Below are 23,293 nucleotides of genomic sequence, written 5' to 3' on the forward strand. Positions count from 1 at the left end.
AGAGAGGATATAAAATGTAGACTGGCAATGGCAAGGAAATCGTTTCTGAAGAAGATAAATTTGTTAACATCGAGTATAGGTTTAAGTGTCAGGAAGTCGTTTCTGAAAGTATTTGTATGGAGTGTAGCCATGTATGGAAGTGAAACATGGACGATAACTAGTTTGGACAAGAAGAGAATAGAAGCTTTCGAAATGTGGTGCTACAGAAGAATGCTGAAGATAAGGTGGGTAGATCACGTAACTAATGAGGAGGTATTGAATAGGATTGGGGAGGAGAGAAGTTTGTGGCACAACTTGACTAAAAGAAGGGATCGGTTGGTAGGAGATATTTTGAGGCATCAAGGGATCACAAATTTAGCATTGGAGGGCAGCGTGGAGGGTAAAAATCGTAGAGGGAGACCAAGAGATGAATACACTAAGCAGATTCAGAAGGATGTAGGTTGCAGTAGTTACTGGGAGATGAAGAAACTTGCACAGGATAGAGTAGTATGGAGAGCTGCATCAAACCAGTCTCAGGACTGAAGACCACAACAACATCAACAACAGAGATTCTCTCCCTCATTCCTTACTCTCGTTCTGAAATGATATTTACTACATAAAGTGTGATTTCTTAACCCGATACTCATCCCTCTGGCGTCACCAGCTTAAGATTCAATCTACGTGACTTGAAGCATCTGCAATTTTTGAGAAAAACTACTGTTGTGCTCTGCTAACTTTTCCCTTGTTATGCTCCTGTAACTTCCTTGGCTGTCATTTCCGTGGATGCAAGATAGCGAGGATACAAGATACCGAGTTCCCACAGCTACAGTAACGAGGGTCAAGTCATTTGCAAAACAATCAGCTTTTACTGCTGAGACGGAAAAAGTTCTCGCACAACATCTACTCTTATTTGAAGAGAGTGTTTTTTCGCATTCGCCAAAGATCTTCGTACACTCACATTTGACAAAGCAGAGAAATACAAGTTGTCTCATTATTTTAACAGAGAGAGAGAATGACACGGAAAGGGAAAAGAAGTTTTATTGATTTATGAGACGAAATCCACAGCCATAATGAACAGAAATGGCCAGAGATAAGGGGTTTAATAAATTATGAATCATTTCTTCGATCTCCTTTAGAAAACTCTCACTGACGTTAGAATTACGGCTAACAATGTACCTGACGAATCTTTATTTGCATCGGTTCAGAAAAGACAACAAGAAGTCATCGTGCAAAAATCCAGCACCAAGTTGGATCCATAACAAGAAGGGAGTGGAGGAATAACATCACAGTGGTGACATTTGTTTGTGCTGTCATTGCGGCTGGACACTTTATTCCACCAATGACTGAAGTGAAGTGAAAGAGGAGGCAGCGAGAACTATGACCCGCTGCCCCAGCAGGAAGTGTAGATGAAATCTCAGACACTGGCAACATGAGTTCTGAGTTGTTTGTGTCGTGGCTCAGATACTTCTGAAATAAGGTCAACTGTAGCAGCGACTTACTTGTGCTCCTGCCACTTGATGGCCAAACAACACACAGTAGAAACCTGGCGTTTGAGTGCGTCCCTAATAATGGTATTACTGTAACCTGCGCACACTACGCGCAATTGCAATTACTTGACGATCATCATTAACATTTTCGTTTCAAGGAGCAAGCTGTTGCCTCTTCCGAACTCACAAACAAAATCACACCCATCTTTTTGTAGGTCTTCCAATATCTGTTTTCCCAACCCATACTTCAGGATCTTCTCAGGAGTTCTTTAACCTGACAACTACTTGATATTGCATTTATTCCACCTCTCCAGACCTCTTTCACTAAAGCACGGGATAAATAGTTGCGTGAAATCGTAAGTAGACCTGTAACGCAGTTTCAGATGTGTGGAGCGCTGAATGAAGTCTATGGACGAGCAGCGACAACTGGAACAGCGAGTGCGCCTTCCACTCTGCATGAATTTGGCCTGTGAATAGGATGTGTTCTGAGACAATAATTTTTCACCAGCAGATTGTTTGAAAGTTGATGATAATTTCCTAAAGAAGACCACTTCTATCAATAGTGGCAAGGAGGAATCTTCTTCAGAAGACATTTCATGTGATGACAACTGTACAACACGTACAGAGAATTCCAAGAAGATACTGAACTAGGTAACATCTCTTGCAAACTCGTACAAGAAACTGCTATTCGAGGTAGAAGTTAAGCTCATGTCCCCACTGCAATAATTATCAGCCGTCATAAGCAACAATTAGAGTAGTCGAAGGTGAAGTAAAGAAGCGAAAATGCGTTATGGCAGCTTCATTTCCCAAAGAACAGAAGACAGACGATACGACTGGCAATTCAAGTTGGTTCTGTGCTTTGTTTAAGAAGACAAAATACATGCAGTATTGCATGGACAGTAAGTTATGGTTCTTAAACGATTTTCTTCTGGCTTCTTAAACGATGTGCCAATTTGAAGGCCCACATTAAGAAATATTTGTACTCAGATTGCGATCAGACTTCACCATAACTAGCTCTTCTTAATATTAGTCCTTAGAAATGAATAGTACTCGTATGTTTCCGTGTGTCGTTTTTCTACATTTTTTTTATACATCATGATTCCTAGTTTATACTTGGTTTTAATTTGAAGCACTTTATGAATACGACACAGTTTTCTTCTAACATATGAATGTAAATGTATTACTGATTATTAATGGTGCAAAAACATTTGTTTCCTGTGATAAGCCCTAAATATCACGTATGTCTAACACGTATGTTCAAATACAGCTTCTTTAAAATACACACGTCAAAACAAGTTTGGCATCACCTCGGTACCGACAGTTCCGGAAGCTGTACAGAAAATTTGAACATCATTTCCGCTCTTTTTATTGCTCATGAAAACCACACATTGCATGTTGTACTACCATACAGCGAGATCTTCAGAGGTGGTGGTCCAGATTGCTGTACACACCGGTACCTCTAATAACGAGTGCCACGTCCTCTTGCATTTATTCAGGCCTATATTCGTCGTGGAATGCTATCGACAAGTTCATCAAGACACTGTTGGTCCAGATTGTTCCCCTCCTCAACGGCGATTGGGCGTTGGTCCCTCAGAGTGGTTGGTGGGTCACGTCGTCCATAAAAGCCCTTTTCAATCTATCCCAGGAATGTTCGACAGGGTTCATGAGTGGAGAATATGCTGGCCAATCTAGTCGAGCGACGTCGTTATCCCGAAGGAAGCCATACACAAGATGTGCACGATGGGGGCGCGAATTGTCGTCCATGAAGACGAATGCCTCGCCGATATGCTGCCGATATGCTTGCACTATCGGTCGGATGATGGCATTCACGTATCGTACAGCCGTTACGGCGCCTTCCATGACCACCAGCGTCGTACGTCGGCCCCACATAATGCCACCCCAATACAGCAGGGAACCTCCCTCTTGCTGGAAACATCCAAAAGTCGCTATGAGCCAGGTCAGGTGGGTAGGGAGCGTGAGAAATCACTTCAGAGGTGTTGTCACGAAGAAACTGCAGCGTTGCATTCGCCCCATGTGCCGGTGACAGAACATGTGTCCTTTTCCGGCCCTTTACCACGCAATGCTGTAAGGAACTTATAAAACGTCTTGGTAGTGGAAGATAAAGAACGAGGTGCTCGGATTAAAACGCGTGTAAGAGAGGAATGTAGTCTTTCGCCCCTACTGGTTAATCTATACGTCGAAGAAACAATGACAGAAGCAAAAGAAATGTTCAGAAGTAGTATTAAAATTCAAGGTGAAAGAATATCAATTATAAGATTCGCTGATGTCACTGCTATCCTGAGTGAATGTGAAGAAGAGTTACAGGATCTGGTGAATAGAATGAACAACCTAATGAGTACAGAATATGGAATGAGAGGAAATCGAAGAAAGACGAAAGTAGTGTGAAGAAGCAGAAATGAGAACAGCGAGAAACTTAAGATGTGGACTGATGATCACGAAGGAGATGAAGTTAAAGAACTGTGCTACCTAGGCAGCAAAATCACCCATGATGGACAGAGCAAGGGGGACATCAAAAGCAGACTAGCACTAGCATATAGGACATGTGTAGCCAAGAGAACTCTAGTAGTATCAAACATGGTCCTTCATTTGAGCAAGAAATTTCTGAAAATATGCGATTGGAGCACATCAGTGTATGGTAGTGAAACATGGACTCTTGGAAAACAGGGGCGGAAGAGAATCGAAGCATTTGAGGTGTGCTACTACAGAAGAATGTTGAAAATTATGTAGACTGTTATGGTAAAGAATGAGGAGGCTCGCCGGAGGACGGATTAGGAAAGGAATATATGGGAAACACTGACAAGAAGAAGGATGAGGATGCTAGGATATCTGTTGAGTGATTGCGGAGTAACTTCAGTGGTACTAGAGCGAGCTGTAGTGGTAAAAACTGCAAAGGAAAAAATAAAGGATGCACCTTTCGAAAACAATGTTTAGAAAATGACCATCATTTTTTTAGCACTGGCGTTTATAATAAAGTTTTTTGGTGACCATGTTCTTCCATTGAGTTGCCGGGAACTTCGTCTCAGGATAGAAAAATGGCATCTATTTCTCGTCCATTGTCACAACAGATGAAACTGGCACAGTCTGGCAACATGCCACGAGCTGTGGTCGTCCGTCAGCTTTCGTGGCGCCCACCTGGAGGGCGCTTGTCGCATTTTCAGGTCTTCATCATGATTGTGTGCGAAGGTGCCTCATAAATGTTAAATTCGGAGGTGGTATGTTCCGCAGTCATCTAGCAATCCTGCAAAACAACTTTCTCTGTTCTCTCGGTCACGTCGTCAGACCGGCTGGTACGAGGCCGAGATTGTTTGGGTTTGTTGTCACACGACGTTCTGCCTTCTCTGAACTGCCACACCCACCAACGCCCTTTAGAACACATACCTGACACAATGTATGTTGTATGTTAACCGGGGACCTAGAAACGACGGAGAGGATCCGTCCCCGCCACAGCCGCATTGGTCCACAACCCCACGACGACTACCGCAGTGCACTTCACCCCTCCGCCGCCCCAAACCAAACCCAGGGTTATTGTGCGGTTCGGCCCCCGGTGGCCCCCCAGGGAACGTCTCACACCAGACAAGTGAAGTCCCTATGTTTGCATGGTAGAGTAATGGTGGTGTACGCGTACGTGGAGAACTTGTTTGCTGAGGCGGAATAAGGGGAATCAGCCTGCATTCGCCGAGGCAGATGGAAAACCACCTAAAAACCATCCACAGACTGGCCGGCTCACCAGACCTCGACACAAGTCTGCCGGGAGGATTTGTACCAGGGACCAGGTGCTCCTTCCCGCTCCGGGACACCATAGTCAAATTCTCACTCAACGGATGACGAATATCAATCAGTGTCACACTATGCAACGGAGAAAACAAATAATTACATGCCGTTCTTGTAATGAAAACGTCACCGCTTAAGTACCAAAAACAGTCCTCACCCTCTCCACTGTTGCTCAAGTTCAGTGAGCCATGCGATGCTGCCATCTTCGGTGCACAATCACAACGCGTGCACGCGTAGTTTGAAATAAACCACATGTTTCTGTTTCTGGTCCAGAGAAAGGAAATCGGAGGTGTTATAACTTGAATACACTTTGTAAATATGCCTACATGCTAACCATTTACAAATGTTTTTGTTTTATATTTTTTAAAAAATACAGGTGAGAACTAGCAAATATTATTCACTACCTTTTACACATTACAAAAACAAAAATGCTTCACCCGAATAGGAGTTGTTTGCAAGAAACTTTTTTACTTTGTTTTTAAAAATCAATTTTGCTGTCTGCAGGACATGTTATATCACTAGGTAAGTGATCAAAAATTTCGCTGCCAGCACTGTGCACCCCTTCTTGTGCTAAAGACAGTCTTAGTGCGGAGTAGCCGCTGTCATTTTTGTATATAATTGTTCGTTTTGAACTGTAGTGAGCTATTTACTACAAACTTCATGAGAGAATAAGTATAATGTGAATCTGTAGTCAAAATGCCTATCTCCTTCATCAGATGTCTACAAGATGATCGTAGGTAAGCACCACATATTATTATTCTCACTGCGCGTTTTTGAGGAATGAAAACTTTCTTTAAGATGATTTACTCAAAAACGTTATTCTATGTAGCATTTTAGAATGAAATATGTAAATTATATTAAGTTATTGATTTGTATCTCCTCCAGATGGCTGAAAGCGCAGTTGTATGTGAACTAAGTTGATTTAGGAGTTCCTAAATGTACTTTTGCCAGTTTAAATACTCATCAATATGAACACCAAACGTTTGTTAACTTTCCAACCTAACTATTAAATTCTCACTATGTGTTACACTTATTATTAATTTACTGTCTTTTGATACGAAGAACCATACATCAGTAGTAGGTGGGCACCTTGGGGACAGACAAATAATTATGGTCCTCACCATCAATAAAAAATATACTCTATAAATAGTGGTTCAAGTAACCATAAACATCCCAACAGCCATTAAGTAGCTACTTAATGGTCCTCACCAACCATAAAATATATACCATAAAACCAATGGTTAAATAATGGTTCCCAGTGACCATCATCAGCCTCATACTCGCATTAAGGTACCAATCAACCATAAATGACATCGAAAAATACAGGTACTAACTTAAGGTACTAAAGAACCATTAATTTCAAAATAAAAACAACTGAGAAATTCCTTTCTAAGGTACTAAAGAACCATAACTTGAGGAACAATTTAAAGGTTCTACCCCTCCACAAATTTTTATTTAAACGTGAGACAAATTCCTTTTTAAGGTATTAAAGAACCATTAATTATGCGACCATTAAAAAGGTAACAAAGAACCATAAATTTTTCCCAAAAATTTCAAGAAATTTCAAGAAATTTTATTTAATGGTCCTTTGAACCATTAAAATTTGAACCACTTTTGAAGTCACGTATAAGGTACTAAAGAACCATAACTTTCCACCCAATTACTCTTTCCTTTAAAGGTACTAAAGAACCACAACTTTTCATCCAGCGTCTTTACCATTTAATGCTTACCCCAACCATAACTTTACACAATAGGGCAGGTTTATAAAAATGTAATAAATAAATAAAAGGTGTTACAATACAAAATGAATAACAAACAAAACGTTAAATCATCATCCGTATCAAAAAACTGGAACATTTCCTTCACAATGAGGAAGCCTTTTGATGAAACAGCCTACAAGGATAGCATTAGGAACTTCCTGAAAATAAAACTAGAGACGAGTTGGGTTCCGTTGGCAGGACCAAAAGAAGAATATGCCAGAATCATTAAAGAGAAGTATGGCATTGAGCTTGACATTAACAAAATTGAATTCAACTTTGCAAAACGTTCGGTTGCCGATTGTTGTTTAAAATGTAAATTGCGTGAACTTAGTCAATTGTTGAATGTGAAATATTCAGAGATCATCAGAGATCCACAACGATGGTATGATTTATTACTAAATAACAATGTAGTAATAGGTAATATCCTGTTTATCAATGACAATATCGTGTTGGTTAGTTACAATTATGACGACGACAACGACGATGATGACGACGAAAATGTGGATGACGACGAAAAACTTGAATGCTAAGTTAACACACGCTCGTGTTACGCCACCCAACAGCGGTCAAGGATGTGTTAAGAGATATGCGAGTTCCGCACTCTACAGTGAAGGTCAGCGTCGGCCGCATGACGTGCAGTCAGCCTTTGATACACTCAGTAGCGCAATCGGTAGCAGCTAGCACGTAATATTAACTCGTTCATTCGCTAGTAGATGGCGTTATCTCGTCGTCCTTGTGTAACTAGTACTCTATCCGAGAAATGTTATATTGCCGGCGTGGTAGCTCAGCGCGTTCGGTCAGGGAGCCCGGCCACCTCTCTGAAGAAAAAACTGAGTCGTATTTTCATCGTGGAATTTTGAGTGACGTCATGAGACGTCCGCACAGATCCGCTCTCCCTCATCAGCCAAAGATGTATGGGACGAGACGTGGAAACAAAGAGGAAAAACCCTGTGGGGCAGAAGATGGACGACGACAACGACGATGATAATAGATGAAAAAGACCCCACAGGGTTCCTCGGCGCCGAGGTTTTGCTGTTTTAAACAATTTTTAGTACTCAAAATGAGAAAACTTCTGCAGTTGGGTCAGAAAAAGAAGAAAAAACGAGTATAAATCATTTTTTAATAAAATTTTTTGTATTAATAAATAATTATGAACAATCAAATAATACCTCCTTGTAGCATGACGAGGATAATGACAGGCGGCGACAAACCAGCAGTGCTTCCTTTTGATTTAAATAAGGTGCCTGAAGGTGTAAAAGGTATCGTTTTTGACTATCTAAGAAGGCTTCAGTACCTACAGCTGACAGTTATGGAATTAGTGGAAGACAATCGTGATCTCTGCAAAATAGGTGAAAGCATATCACAACTCGAACAAGAATTTGAAAAGCTGATAGCTGGACTCATTGAAAAACCTTAGTATCTATTCAAATATTGTATTTTTAATGGTACATTAAACCATTAAAAGTAAAAATCTATACAATCTTTCACAATACAACGTTATCTTTATTTAACCAAGTATTATGCGAACTATCAAATCCTAACCATTTGACATAAACTTTATCTCCTTTCCTTTTCAAAACCTTTTCAACGAGATACATATCTGGATAATCGGTTTTCTGGATCTCATACTCGTAAAAGTTTCCTTTAATTTCTTCGCCGTCTAATGCCTTCAATTTGTATGTAATCGGATCTGAATAGATTACGTCGTCAATTACAAATAGTTCTGTCGACCAGTTAGCTGTATACCCTTTCTCAAATAAACCCTTTAGAACGCTAATTCTTACTTTATCGCCCACTTTATATTTCGGCTTTACAATAGTGTAATCCACATCCTTAAGCAATTGTTTTTCGTAGGGTTTATTAACATCCTTGGGTTTCATTTTTATGGTTCTGTGTGTTGTATTATTGTAATCATTAATTAACTTTGGTACTAACTCAACCCACTTATAATTTCCTTGAAGGTCGAATTGTTTCCACATCTTCTCTTTCAAGGTTCTGTTAAATCTCTCTACTACAGCGGCTTTCATTTCTGTAAAGGTAGAGTAGTGGTTTACACCACACATTTTCATCAGCTCCTTAAAATCTTTATTGTAAAATTCTTTGCCATTGTCTGTTTGTAAGTTTTGTGGCTTCCTCAGTTTTAAAATTAATTTGAAGGCCTCCGCAACATTCTTACCAGATTTATCTTTAACAGGAATAGCCCAAGCGTATTTTGAAAACACATCAATAACTGTTAATAGATACTTGTATCCTTTATTGATTTTAGACACTCCCTTAAGCTTTCCAGAGTCCATTTCAACCAAGTCAGCTTGCCACAAATCATCAATACCGTAAGCTGTAACAGCTCTCCTAGGGAAATTCTTTCTTACTGGTTTGTGTAGTTCGTTTACAATACCTTCACGTACAGATGGTTGTTCCTTAGGAACGTTACCTCCTACATTTTCTACGTCTTTTTTTTTACAAACTTACTTTTCTTAGTGTTACATTCACCACAAATACCTTCAATCCTGTGACGACCGTTTCTCGTCGATACTCTCTGAGGATGAAGTGTGTTAGTAAACCTTTTACACTTTAAACACCAAATATGATAGTCATTCATTTATTTAATTGAAAATTAAAAATCATATTTTAAATATTTTAAAATGTTTTCTTTAAAGACCCCAACTCTTAATTCTCTAAATCCTCGACAACTGGTATCAGTTCACCATAAATTAGAAATTTCACGTTAACAGGTACAGTTTTAACACTATCTTTTAGTCGTACAGTGAGAAAATTTCCTTCATTTATTGTTATTGAATGGTTTCCGCCATTAATTAGATGTATTTTGTCATATACACTTACTGCCATATCAAAGTCCTTAGTTGACAGATGTCCATTGGCATTTTCACCAATTGCAACGACTCTTCTTAGCTGAAATTTGTACTCAAAGGTGTGCATTTTTTGTTCATCACCTGTCACAAATGTGAATTCAACCGTTTGTTTATCACACATTTTTCTCTCAGACCCCTCAATATATGGCTTCAAATCAGCCTTAGTAAAATAATCTGAAAGGGCTTTTTCAATCTCCTTCTTGCTGTAATAATTACTGAACTGTGTTAAAAGACCAGTGTACAATCCACTAGACTCTTCAAATTTTGTTTGCAGATACCTCTTAGTCACTACATCCATATCATCAACAGGATCATCGACATTAACTAATCTTCTACCTAGAAAATTAATATAACGCTTTGACTTCTTCAACACATCTGTGAAATATTTTTGAAATTTCATAAAGCTCTTTTCGACATTTTTTATCTTATCCAACTCTTCTTTCGTCATTTGAAACGTTACATCAGTAGTTTTGTTCCCAAAAACGTCCATTTATTCTATCAAGAATTTTACTAAATTTCCACCCGTCTGTAAATAGCTTCAGTACCAGCATACACAGGTGACCACAAATGTACTCGTCATAATACTGTATTCTTTCTGAATTGTAAAACAAATTATCAGGTCCCAGGTAATGCACTAAAGTTTGTGGAATACTACCACCAAACGAGTCAAAAACGAATTTTTCATCACCATTTTTATAATAGCATATCCAGTGAGTGCCTAAGTGATCAGATGTATCCAAGTTAACTACTCCTGATTCGACTTTATTAGGTTCTAACGGTAGTTCGTCAGCCATGAATACACCCCTAAAGGTTTTTAGTTTCATTTCTTTTGCTAACCTCTCTATATCATAGTTACTCAATGGATGGTTATATTTTTGCACTATTTTTTCGACTTTTTTTTAAAGATGCCAGAACCAGCTTTCTTTTCCATTTCAAGGTTATGCCTCTTCTGTTCAGCCAACTCAGCGTCTTCTTTTTGCTTTTTGTGAACAGCACTTGTTATTGCTGCAGCACCACCAGCTAAAGAACCAATCGCTCCCAATGCGGCTAGTATCAGCGGTAGGAATCCACCTTCGTGTTCACTCAACCCAGACCCCTTTTTTAAACTCTTTGAGTTAAGGTACTCAAGAATCTTTTTCACGACAGGTATAGATAGTGTTAGCAACAAGCTACCTCCTTTCTTAAGTTTACTTTCTTTCTGTTTCACTTGTGTAGGTGTAAGATAAGCATCAAGAAACCCATGACTTCTCAAATCATCGTTCGACAGCTTAACTTTAATAGATTTTGCTCTCGGATTCCCACTGGAGGGAACACTGTAGTCAATACTAAATCCTTTCATTTATTAATTCAGTTAAATTAAATTAAATTTTAATGCAATTGTTGCATTAAAATTATACCTCTTCACAATGTCCATCCATTATCATCTAAACCCATTCCCAGTTTCCTTTTCCCAAACATTATTCCAGCAACAGCTGTTGAAGCTAGTCTCTCTCCTAGAGAAGCATCTTTGCTGAATATCCTTTCCTTTGCAGCTTTCTGCAGTTCTTTGTCAGCCACGTGTCTATTCTCCAAATCCTTATGATCCCTGTAAGCAATGTCATGTTGTTTACATGCTTCGTCTAAAGGATTGATTCCTGCATCTCCTCTAGCTAATCTTTCTTCTAATTTGGTGCCTGGCGGCACACCCTTCAAGTTTCCCTGAAGGCCGGACTGTATCTTAATGGATCATCAGAGTTGATCAGACTCCTCACCACCACACCCGTTCAGTCTCTGACGGCCGTCCTTACTAGATTGATCATTTTTACTAGCTTAGGACGTAACCATGCGGATTACCCAATCCCAACCGTTATTACCATTGGAGCCGGTCGTTACCCGGGTTCCCTCTAAAAGTTTCCAATTAGAGGTGGTAGATTAGGCTCTAAGGGCGTTCCCGCAACAAGGTGTGTATTGCTGTGCTCTTTTCAAGCGCAACAGTGGCCCAGTTGACCACAATAGTTATATCCAGGAAGGTGCAATTCAACCGGAAGCTTATTAATTAAAGTATTCACTAAACCTTTCCCATGTTTTTCTGACTTCCAGAAGGTGTGAGGGAGGTTGTTTAGAAATCTAATTAGGTAAGGTATCCCCTTTGGATTATCGATAATAAAGTCATTAAACTTATTACTGAGCATTTTAGTTATTGCAACTTTTTCATTGTGGTAATTAGTGTTCCCTGCATTTTCTTCCCCATGAATAACCATAAGTCTATCAATTAGGTCCCGGACATCATCCAACCAGATGTATTCAATCGGTCTGTCACTGTATTTCTTAACGAAACCCATACCAGTCTGAGAGTTACCACGTTTCTTCTTTATTGAGTTGTATATTGGTTTAATTAATTTGTTGTATTTTTCACTAATGCTTGATTTTGGTCCTTTCGTGGGATCGTTGTTCTGATATATAGCATTTGTTAATTTTAATATATCTGCATAATTGTCATGGTCATCAAGTGGTATTGTATCTCCTACATCTTTCTGTGTTAGAAGATTCATTAACCCTTCAGTAGCTTTAATTCGTTTATCCTTGATTATAATATCATCATTCTGAAAATTAACTTCTGAATCACCAATATAATGCTTACCATTATCGAATCTTAAACCAAATACCTTGTCACCTAAACCTCCTAAGTACTTGGATACTACAGGGCCTAAATATGTTGTTGCATAATTGGTTATAGCAGCCTTTGGTGTACTAGTTGATAATTCACCCTTCCTGATCATCTTTTCCCTTTCTTTCGCTTCAATATCTGCTAAGGTTGATTCTAATCTTTGTTTCGTATTTGGAGAAACATCACTGTCAGTATCATAATACCTGTCTTTAAATATACTCTTTTCAAATGATGTTTCGTCAGGCGTTGAGGGAATTGGAAACATGTCTTCGAAATCTGTTTTTTTATATGGAACCAGCTGCTTTTCTACTTCTCTGTTTAGTTCTATTGCTTTTATTACATTATCACCTAAACCCTCCAATTCTCCTTTAACTTCTTTAATTGCATCGATAACAGGCTGGTCTTCTTTTTTATATTTTTCATACTCTGTTATTGGTTGCTTCTTCCACGACTTAAAACCTTCCTTGAGTTCTTCAAACTTTTTTCTGTTCTTCCGTGCACTCTTAATAGTATCGGGATTATACTTTGCAAACATCTTTATTATATGCGATATTTTACAGTAGACGTTAGGCGTTGGGCGTTGGGTGTTGGGCGTTAGGCGTTGGGCGTTAAGCGTTAAGCGTTAAGCGTTAGACGGTAGGCGTTGGATGTTAAGCGTTGGACGTTAAGCGTTGGACGTTAAGCGTTGGACGGTAGGCGTTAAGCGTTAGACGGTAGGCGTTGGACGTTAAGCGTTGGACGGTAGGCGTTAAGCGTTAGACGGTAGGCGTTGGACGTTAAGCGTTGGACGTTAAGCGTTAGACCTTTAAGAACGTTTTTATCTTATTTCGGTACTTACCATCACCAGATTTACGTGTTAAGTCTATCGTTACAAAACCAAAATCGTCTTCATTCCAGCAATTACTACACATGGTTTTGAATTCTTCGTATCTCATATCACCGCCAACAAATTCGTTAAATATATGATTTAGATTTGTATTATCTTGTCTAAATACGTTCAAAAAATTAAGGTTATCGCGAACCAGTTGTTTTGGTATCTTGGTGTATGTTTGTGCTAAGTAAAAGCAGTCTATACCTTTGTGTCTTCCTCTAGTGAAATATTCTCTAACTATATCTTGGTTCTCCAAAATAAAGTCATCAAATATCACAACTGAATTTTCTGTACATTCATCTAAAGGTATGATATCTTGCGCAGCTTCAACGAAAGATGCTATTTTTACATCGGTTTTTTCTTCTAGTTTGTCACACATTTTAATTAGTTGTTGATACTTTGATTGATCTAGACTTTTTGAATATATGTATACATGATTTACTTTGTCCCAGTTCAACCACCCTGGTGCAAGAAGGTAATTGTCGATCATTAGTGTTGTTTTACCACATCCGCTTGGACCGATAACTCCACAACGTATCGAATTAGGTAACAGTTTCCCATGTTTCAATTTTCTTTTCCTTTCTGGTATTCTAACTTTAGGTTCCCAGTCTGTCTTCATTTCTTCTTTCTTCATTCTTTATTCTTTATTTAGCTTTATTAACTGAGTTAATAAATGAGCAGATTATTTAAGTTGAGTGGTAGATCCTCCAAACTAGAAAAGAGGCTAACAGTTCCGATTAGAGACCACTTTAAAGGTGTGGCTTTAAAAGGATTTTACACGACATTTTTATCCCCAAATATTACTACAAAGAATAATAAGTTGCACAGTGATGGTGAAACAATCGTTATACCTTCTGGGCAGTATAGTGTAGATAATTTAGAGAAATATATTCACACCAAAAACCCTCACATAAGTATTAAAGCAGACAAGGTTTTGAACAGAGTTGTTATAGAAAGTGAAGTGAAGCTGTATCTTGACAGAGAAGATAGCATAGGAAGTGTGTTAGGGTTTAATAATCAAATCGTTGAACCAAACGCAAAAACTATTGCTACTGGTATTCCTAAAATTATTCCTTTCGAAACAATTAATGTTCATTTCAACTTGGCAGACGGAATGTTTGTAAAAGATTCGGAACACTACCACAGAGAAACGAATATTATAGCTTCTTTTAAAATTGGTGTAGAGTTCGGTGCACCTATAATCCGTGAACCAAAGAACCTCACGTTCGTTCCTGTTTGTGACAGAGTTCAGGAGTTGGTAATAACTGTAACTGATGAAGAAAATAACTTGATTGATTTTGGAGGAGCCGATGTCACAGTAATTTTAGAAATGCAATGAAAATTTTGCAATAAATAAAGGAATGAACAAAATAGAAAGTTATCAGTACCAGTCTTTTCCCGTAAACGAAAAGACAAAATATAATCTAAACTTACCAAACAAAGATGTTGAAATAGATATCAAAGTTGGTGATGGTTGGGTTGATAGTAAGAATGCTTTCCTTTACATGACTTTTGATGTAACTCAAGCAGATGGCACAGATTATCCTACATATGATGGAAAATCCAACAAAAAGCTAATTGATAATTTTGTATCACAGTTGTTTTCTACAATCACCATCAAAAAGAAAGGAGCAATTATCTCTAGAATTGAACATCCCGGTATTTCTTCAACGGTTCTGTATCACCTGACCTCTTCACTTATGGAAGATGTTATGTATGAAGGAAATTTTATAAACAATGGTAAGCTAAGGTCTAAATCAAACGAAGTCTTGTATCCACTAAAAATGTTTGGGGGATACTTTAAAGACTACAAAGAGGTTATGTGGGAAGGTGATCTTACTGTATCCTTTACTTGGAGTGCAACTGCAGGAGATTTTCTTCATAGATGGAGTGATCACAACACTGCTGGAGTCGAAATCAAAGATACTCTACCAAATGAGGGTAAACTAGTAGTAAGAAATGTGGAGATTCGAGTACCAATAGTAAAATATGAGCCAACTTATGAGCTCGAACTAAGAGATAAAATATTCAAAGAACCTAAAATGCCCATATCATTCTTTGAACTACAAACACAGGAGATTGCAGGCATTAGTGGTAGGAGGAACTTTGAGATTGACATTACTAATTACTACACATCCCTAGAATTTGATATGCCTTACTTCATTTTTGTTGTATTCCAGACTAACCGGAAAGGAAACCAAAAACTGGATTCATCATTGTATGATCACGTAGAGCTTCAGAACATTAGTTTGAAAAATGGTAGAAACGAAATATTTCCTGAAGAGGTGTGGAACATTACTCCTCCTTCAACTTACTTAAAGGCATACAATGCATTCTTAGATTTTAAGCGAATAACAGAGTTGAAAACTGATTCGAAAATCAGTCCTTATAGTTTCATTAATTTGTATCCTATTTATGTTATTAATATGAGCAGAAGAAAAAATGTTGTAGCAACAAACAAAACGAGTATGAAGCTCTGTGCAACTTTTAATGCTAATATACCTGAAAACACTACAGCTTATATTGTGATGTACACCAAAAAGAACTTGATCTTCGATGCAAAGCATGGAATAGTACATGAAAGCTTTTAATTGAAGTATTTTTAATACCCAACGGGGTATTAAAAATTATATAAATTCGATGATGTGTCTCGGTTTTAGGTCATCTGACATACCTCTATAAATCAACTTCAAACCTATAATAGACCTAGAGTCTTCCCAGCTTAGGATTTTGTTGTACCTTTCAGGCAAAATAACTTTAAATTGAGCATCGAGTTCTAAAATGTATCCGCTACAATATTTCATTGTCTTGAACTCTACATCTGTAATAAGATATTCATAATCTATTTCGAGATCTCGCAAACGAGAAAACGATGTTTGCTTATTGGAACTATTGAGTTTTAGTAGAAGTTGATGTTGTTGGCTGTTCATTTATTATATGGAAAATTTAAATTAAGAATTCATTTGTTCTAACAGGGTAACTGTATTTTTTAGAGTACTTATTATTTCCACAATAGAAGATGACTGTTTAGGGCAATTTATTTCAAACACAGAAAGATCCATTTTCCCAGCTCTAACTACAGAATTAGTAAATTCGCTGAACTCGTAGAATGTGTCCCCTTTGAAGAAATATAATAAACCATTTGTATATCTAAAAGATGAATCAATGCTTGGAGGTAATCCTGGAAATTCTCTTGTTATTCTTCCATATCTTCTGCTTATTCCCTTACATTCGTCAACTTCTATATAGTAAACATCGTCAAAAAATATGAAACTCTTACCAGAATAGGAATTTATTGCTGTGTGTAACGCTACATTCTTTCTTAATGAAAGGCTTGTTAATGATTGTGGATAACCATATTTTAACTTGAAGGAGGGTATTTCCATTACATACAGTTTGTTATCAATGAATAAAACAACATCTCCAGATGGTCTTTGATATGCTGCAGTAATATTTTTAAAGCCTTTTGGAAGAAATGTTAACCAATCACTTATGAGTTGTGGTTTAGTGTGCACATTTAAATTATCCAAATCCATTACCCAAACCCATTTTTCATAATAAATATACAGAACCTTATCAACAATTAACAAGTTCTTTATTTTCTTATTCAGTTTACATAGTTCTGGAGGATTTGAATCTTCTTCTACTTCATCATCATCATTAGATTCATCTTCATCATTCCCTTCACCACCTTTCCCGTACAAACTTTGTATTCCAAGAATATCATCTTTACTTAATTCAATATTTGAACTATTGTAGATTGGATACATAATTGAAGTATTCGCAGTTGAATGTGCAAGGCCTAATGTGTGACCAATTTCATGAACTAAAACTGCATAGAAGTTTATCTTTTCTTTTGGAGTGTTTACGTCAATCTCAAAATACCAATCTTCATCCTGATCCATATGAATTTCTACAGCGTTATTATTAATATCTGGATAAAATGCATGACCTAACACACCTCCTTTACCATCAAATGATTTCGAGCAAAAATGTTGGCCACTAGTTTCTTTTCTGTGTGTACGTCTTTTATTTGAAATAATAATGTCGCAATTCGATTGATCTTCTTCAAAAATCAAATCTGTATGTTCTTTCCAGGTATTAAAAGCAATTTCAGTTAATTCCTTCATTCTTTTTGATGAACCTGTGTAGTACCATTTTATATTTTTCTTATTCCATTTATCAATATGGGAAGTAAAAGATAGTGCATGATCTTCAACACCACACCTAGGTTTGTTTATCAGTTCTAAAGTTTCATCACTTATTTCACCAGTAGGTTTCAAATTAAACTTTTTTTGAAATAGTATTAATGCATTCTTTATATCTGAGAGTTCTGGAATATTTGTTGATTCTGGTTCAAGATACCCAAAATCGTGTAAATATTTGATTACTTTTTCATTAGCAGATACAAATCCACAAAATATTAAAGTTAGGATGATTGATTTCATTTATTATTGATAAATTTTATAAATTCTTTAGTATCCCCAGGGTAGAGTGTCGATGGTTCCATCTCTTTCCTTCAAGACCATTCGTTTGTCGTAGGTTACTTTGAACTCCTTTTCCACACCCTTATTTACAAGGTTTTTTGTTTTCTTATCCCTGGTTATCATTTTGTTATTTGTTGTTATATTGTCACTTTTACCATGTACCAAATCACCCATTGTTTCCATGTTAATTTTTAGACTATTTTCGTAGTTGAGACTGAACCCTTTTACCTTGGTACACCGATTGCCTTTGTGAGTTTCGTATGCATAGCTTTTTGGACCTGTGCTTAGCCATTCAACTATGTTATCATCTTTTCCAAGTTCATCTGTCCACTCTCCTAGCATGCACCCTGTTGCAACTGTATTCGTTCTATCATCTATGTAGACTACACTGTCAGTATCATAGTAGACAACGTTATCCCCAAGGCGATCAAGCATTTCGTATAATCTTATCCTGGCATTGGATGTAGTGAAAGCTGCTATAAATATGTTTGTAGCAGTACAGTCCTCTACGTACTCATCAGTATATTTGTAGCTAACCTCAAGCATTTCTTCATTGACAAAGATGACATTAGATATCTCTATCTTATCATCCAGTAAAAGTTCATACCACCTTTCTGGATCTGTGATGAACTCACTTTGTGTCAAATTTTGTCTTTGGCCGAATTTACCCCACAACGAGTTTAGACAGATCTTGGCGACAGCACGTTTTCCTGGGTTTGGCTCAATTCTGTCAATGTCAAGCTCTATGCCTTGTTTTTCTTTAATGGCTTGGACGTATTCCTCTTTTGAGGGGTAATCATCCTCCCAAGGACTTGTTTCCAGTTTTATTTTCATGAAAGTTTTAATGTAGTCCCTGAAAAGGGTGTTGCTCGTCTGAGGGAAGTGCCATACCTCGTAAGTTTCAAGTATCTTGTAGCCCTTTTCGATAGCCTTATTTAGTTCCACTGTAGTCCACGTGCCAGCGAAACCTCTCTCTTCATCAGTATGGTTACAATGCCCTACCTTTTCCTCAGCACACCTCACGCACAAAGCGAATACCAGTTTTTCTTGCTTAATAGGAAGTACAGGATGGTAAAGACCTTTTGGAGCTAGTACCTTGCATTTGACCAAACCAAACCATTCCTTGTTGTATTCTTCTGGTTTGAATATTTTAGTGGGGTGACCTACAGGGTACATATCGTAAAACATGACCGTTGGATACAAAGAGCATATGTCTATATACCGCATTTTCTTTGCAGTCACTTTCAGCTTTGCGGCATTTGTTCGCCCACCGAAAAAGGCGTCTCTAGGCCTTAGGGGTTCCACGACGTTGATCGTTTTATTTAAGGCTTGTTTGTAAGTTTTGGATTTCTTCCACTCACAAGACCACACCTCAACTACATTGTATACCCGCATTTCTCAATGTGTTAGTTCGGTCCATAGTTTTAGTAAACAAATCGTCCATTGTTTCATTGTTTACACTGTTTATAGTGTCACAGTTGTAACACTCGGGGCATCCGTGCCAGAAACATCCGTGGTATTGGTAGACTGTTTTAGTTGTAGCATCGTATCCGTCAACTTTAGCGCCGCATACCACCACTTCACCACCATTTAACGCGTGTCGTACATTCTTGAAGGTGTTCAACCATGCTATAGATTCTTTACTAAACATTTCCTTCTTATCTTCTTTCACGACTGCAATAGTATTTTGTTGGAGGAATTTCGATCTGTAGATAGCCATACAAACACTAGCGATGGTTATGTATTGAAAAGGATCTATATTAGCGATTTCTAAGAATATTTTCCTAAATTCAAGGCATCCGCGTCTTAGAATATCAACATCTGAATGACAGTACTCAGATAGTTCCTTGTTGAAGTCAAACGTGTAGTTTTCTTTAACCCTGTCAGCGTGCCATTTCAAAAAGTCTTTACGCTGGCTTTCTTTCATCGTGTTGACGCCGTAGAATTTGGTGGGAGGTACACCACCAACGTAATTTTGATTCCCTTTTGAATTGAAAAAATGCGGAAAGTATCCTTTTTTAAGTTCTTTAAGGCCAAACGTTTTCGGGAATGAAGCTAGAGCGCCTTGAACAAAATTAATGCTATCGATTATCCTGAGTCTCAAACTCGGTATTGTAAGCTGCATTATTTTAGATCCTGCGTATATAGTCTTTGGTCTTATCCCATTTTTAACACAGTATTGTAGAATAAAGTACGAGTCGTAACCTTTAGAATTATGAGCGACACAAGTGAAACCTTTGTGTGCATCACTAATAAGCCACTCACAAAATTCTTCATTTGAGTCGAAATCACGTCTATTTCCATCGAAGCTGTGAACAGCTATATAATTAGGGATGTGTACGCCAGTGTCTTGCTCAGCTTCGTAATCGAAAAAGTAATATTTTTCAGTGTAACTACAGTTACCATGTTTCTTCTCTGATTTTCCATTGCAAGTGCAATCTTCTTCACACAAGCCACCCCTTTGACCCTTGGGATACATATAACACTCATGGTCAGTAATCTTCACAGCATCCTGGCAATTTTTGCACCATACATAACCACAGTTGTGTTTATTTTCCCTTTGACATATTTTATTGCAAGTTTTGCATTTGTATGCTACCTTACAAACTTCTTTGTGGTTGTTGAAACAATGTTGCCCAAAACAGTATCTGTTACACTTATCACAGTATATTCTGACACGCTCTTTACCTGTAATTTTCTTGTGTTGTGGTCCTTTGCACAAATTACACACTTCTTTCTTGTCCTTTTTGCACTTGTGCTGGTCCTTGTTATTATAAGGCTTGTCACACTTCTGGCAGTAGTAGGAGCTTCCAAAAAAGGCTTTCATGTTGTTGATCGCGTCATAGTGATTGTTGTGGTGGTACAGATATATCGTAGTGTCCCTTTCTTTTCCAGAATGAATCACCGTGTTGAAATGTGCCGCAGAAACAACCTTAATCTGAACGTCGAGAAATTCTTCAGCATCTTGAATATCTTCTAAGGTGAACATATCTTCACAATTCTTTCCCAGCCTGATACACAACTCTTTAGCCAGCTCTTCTTGCAAGTTTCTACCTTTCCTTATATAGATTAATTCGTTACTGGTCAGTTCCCTATTAAGAATGATGTTTGTTTCGTATGTCAATGCTGTAATTATAGCTCTAGGTCCACACATATTGTCCTTGTTATCTATTTTGTTTATGCATCTTTTAGTATTAACGTCTTTTGAGAGATTGACAACCTTAACAGGTTTCCCACCTCTGGGTATTTTATAAACTTGAAATTCAAATCTGGTTGAATTTATATCTACATTTTCATTAGATGTGACAATTCTCTCGATTTGATTAAGTAGAAATGAGGCGTTGACTTTCTGATGTTTTTTAGTCGAGATTGTATGGTGAAAATTTTCATTATCAGCAACTATCTTCATCTGATCGCCAGGACTGTAATTACTCATTTTTTTTATAGCCTTTATAGTTGCATGGACGGCTGCCCTAACAGCTTTCATTTGTTCAAGGGGTGTTCCTTTCAAATCTTTTATATAGATAGTGTAGTTGGTTTGCCAAATGTTGAACGTCTTAAGATAGGTACGGTCTCCTTCGCGGATCTTGAAAGCAGGTTTTTTCTCTACAATTTTATCGAACAACTTTTGTTTAAAAGGAAAAATTTGACCTAACTTTTGTGGTTGATATTGTTGTGGTTGATTTTGTTGCCGTTGAGAGTTTTCTTTAGTTTCAAACAAGTCTTCAGCAAAGTCGAAGTGTCTGATTTTATCCAAACGTTCCTTCTCACGCCTTATCAAAGCCGTCAAACCATTTTTTGAATGAACCATCGAGTAGCCCTTAATTCCGTTTTCCTTAGCAATTTGCTTCAGTTGGCGAACAGTCATTGCTGACAGTTCTTCATTTGCGTAATTAAATAAATCATTATTCATAGCCTTAGACGTTGCGTTGGTCACAGCTTCAACAAGATTTGACTTCTTCATCTTGGAGTAGCCTCTGATTTTGAGCTCCTTAGCCAGAGCCCTTAGTTCTTTAACAGTTGCGTCGTTACGACGCTTATCATTTCGTTTGTTGTATTCCATTTATTAACTGTCTTATATTTTATTTATATTTTTCATTTTTATAAACCTGCCCTATTGTGCAAAGTTATGGTTGGGGTAAGCATTAGATGGTAAAGACGCTGGATGAAAAGTTATGGTTCTTTAGTACCTTTAAAGGAAAGAGGAATTGGGTGGAAAGTTATGGTTCTTTAGTACCTTATACGTGACTTCAAAAGTGGTTCAAATTTTAATGGTTCAAAGGACCATTAAATAAAATTTCTTGAAATTTCTTGAAATTTTTGGGAAAAATTTATGGTTCTTTGTTACCTTTTTAATGGTCGCATAATTAATGGTTCTTTAATACCTTAAAAAGGAATTTGTCTTACGTTTAAATAAAAATTTGTGGAGGGGTAGAACCTTTAAATTGTTCCTCAAGTTATGGTTCTTTAGTACCTTAGAAAGGAATTTCTCAGTTGTTTTTATTTTGAAATTAATGGTTCTTTAGTACCTTAAGTTAGTACCTGTATTTTTCGATGTCATTTATGGTTGATTGGTACCTTAATGCGAGTATGAGGCTGATGATGGTCACTGGGAACCATTATTTAACCATTGGTTTTATGGTATATATTTTATGGTTGGTGAGGACCATTAAGTAGCTACTTAATGGCTGTTGGGATGTTTATGGTTACTTGAACCACTATTTATAGAGTATATTTTTTATTGATGGTGAGGACCATAATTATTTGTCTGTCCCCAAGGTGCCCACCTACTACTTACATCTTGTGATTTTTTCCAAATTGAGAGCTATACCATTTGCAAGAAGAGACACAAGAATAATTTTAAGGGTCTTATTTGCCATTTCTTCTGTTAACCCATCTAGATAGCCAAGCATATTAAAGAATCACTTCCGTTATGCGGAGGTGCACCGACAGTGTATCCAATCTGCCCAGTGGATTATCGATGAGGATCAGCGTGCAGCCAGACTGAATGTGGCTGCCCAGATGAAACTGAATGAACACTGGGTAGCTATCGAGACAGTTAGGGTACACACATTCAGTCATGGAGAGGGGAGGGGGCAGAGGGTTAACGGGCTGTCAACAGGAAGGGCATCTGGCCACTCCTTAAAATAACCATGTCAAATCCGTCAATAACCATACCAACCCTGTGCAGATACGGGACAAAGGCACAAGAAAAAACTTACCATTTTTTCTGCTGCTGTATGTACGTTTACACTGACTACAGTACTAGTGTCATCCACAAAAAGAAGTAACTTAGTTTGTTTTATATTAGACGGAAATTAGTTTTCATATGTCAGAAACAATAGTGGACTTAAGACTGAGCCCTGTGGAGCCCCATAACTGTTTTCTTTGCATTCAGAA

General features: G+C 37.7%; 1 protein-coding gene across 1 annotated transcript; it reads right to left on the reverse strand.

Moving 5' to 3' along the window:
- Positions 1–622: 622 nt before the first annotated feature.
- On the reverse strand, positions 623–20,882 carry LOC126252151 (stromelysin-1-like). The gene is made up of 3 exons (XM_049953019.1): positions 20,582–20,882; positions 16,800–17,757; positions 623–674 (listed from the first exon to the last, which is right to left on the reverse strand). The coding sequence occupies exons 1-3, from the start codon at positions 20,880–20,882 to the stop codon at positions 623–625; spliced, it is 1,311 nt and encodes a 436-aa protein (XP_049808976.1).
- Positions 20,883–23,293: the final 2,411 nt, after the last annotated feature.

The sequence above is a fragment of the Schistocerca nitens genome, chromosome 4, assembly GCF_023898315.1.
Source record: "Schistocerca nitens isolate TAMUIC-IGC-003100 chromosome 4, iqSchNite1.1, whole genome shotgun sequence".
NCBI lineage: Eukaryota > Metazoa > Arthropoda > Insecta > Orthoptera > Acrididae > Schistocerca > Schistocerca nitens.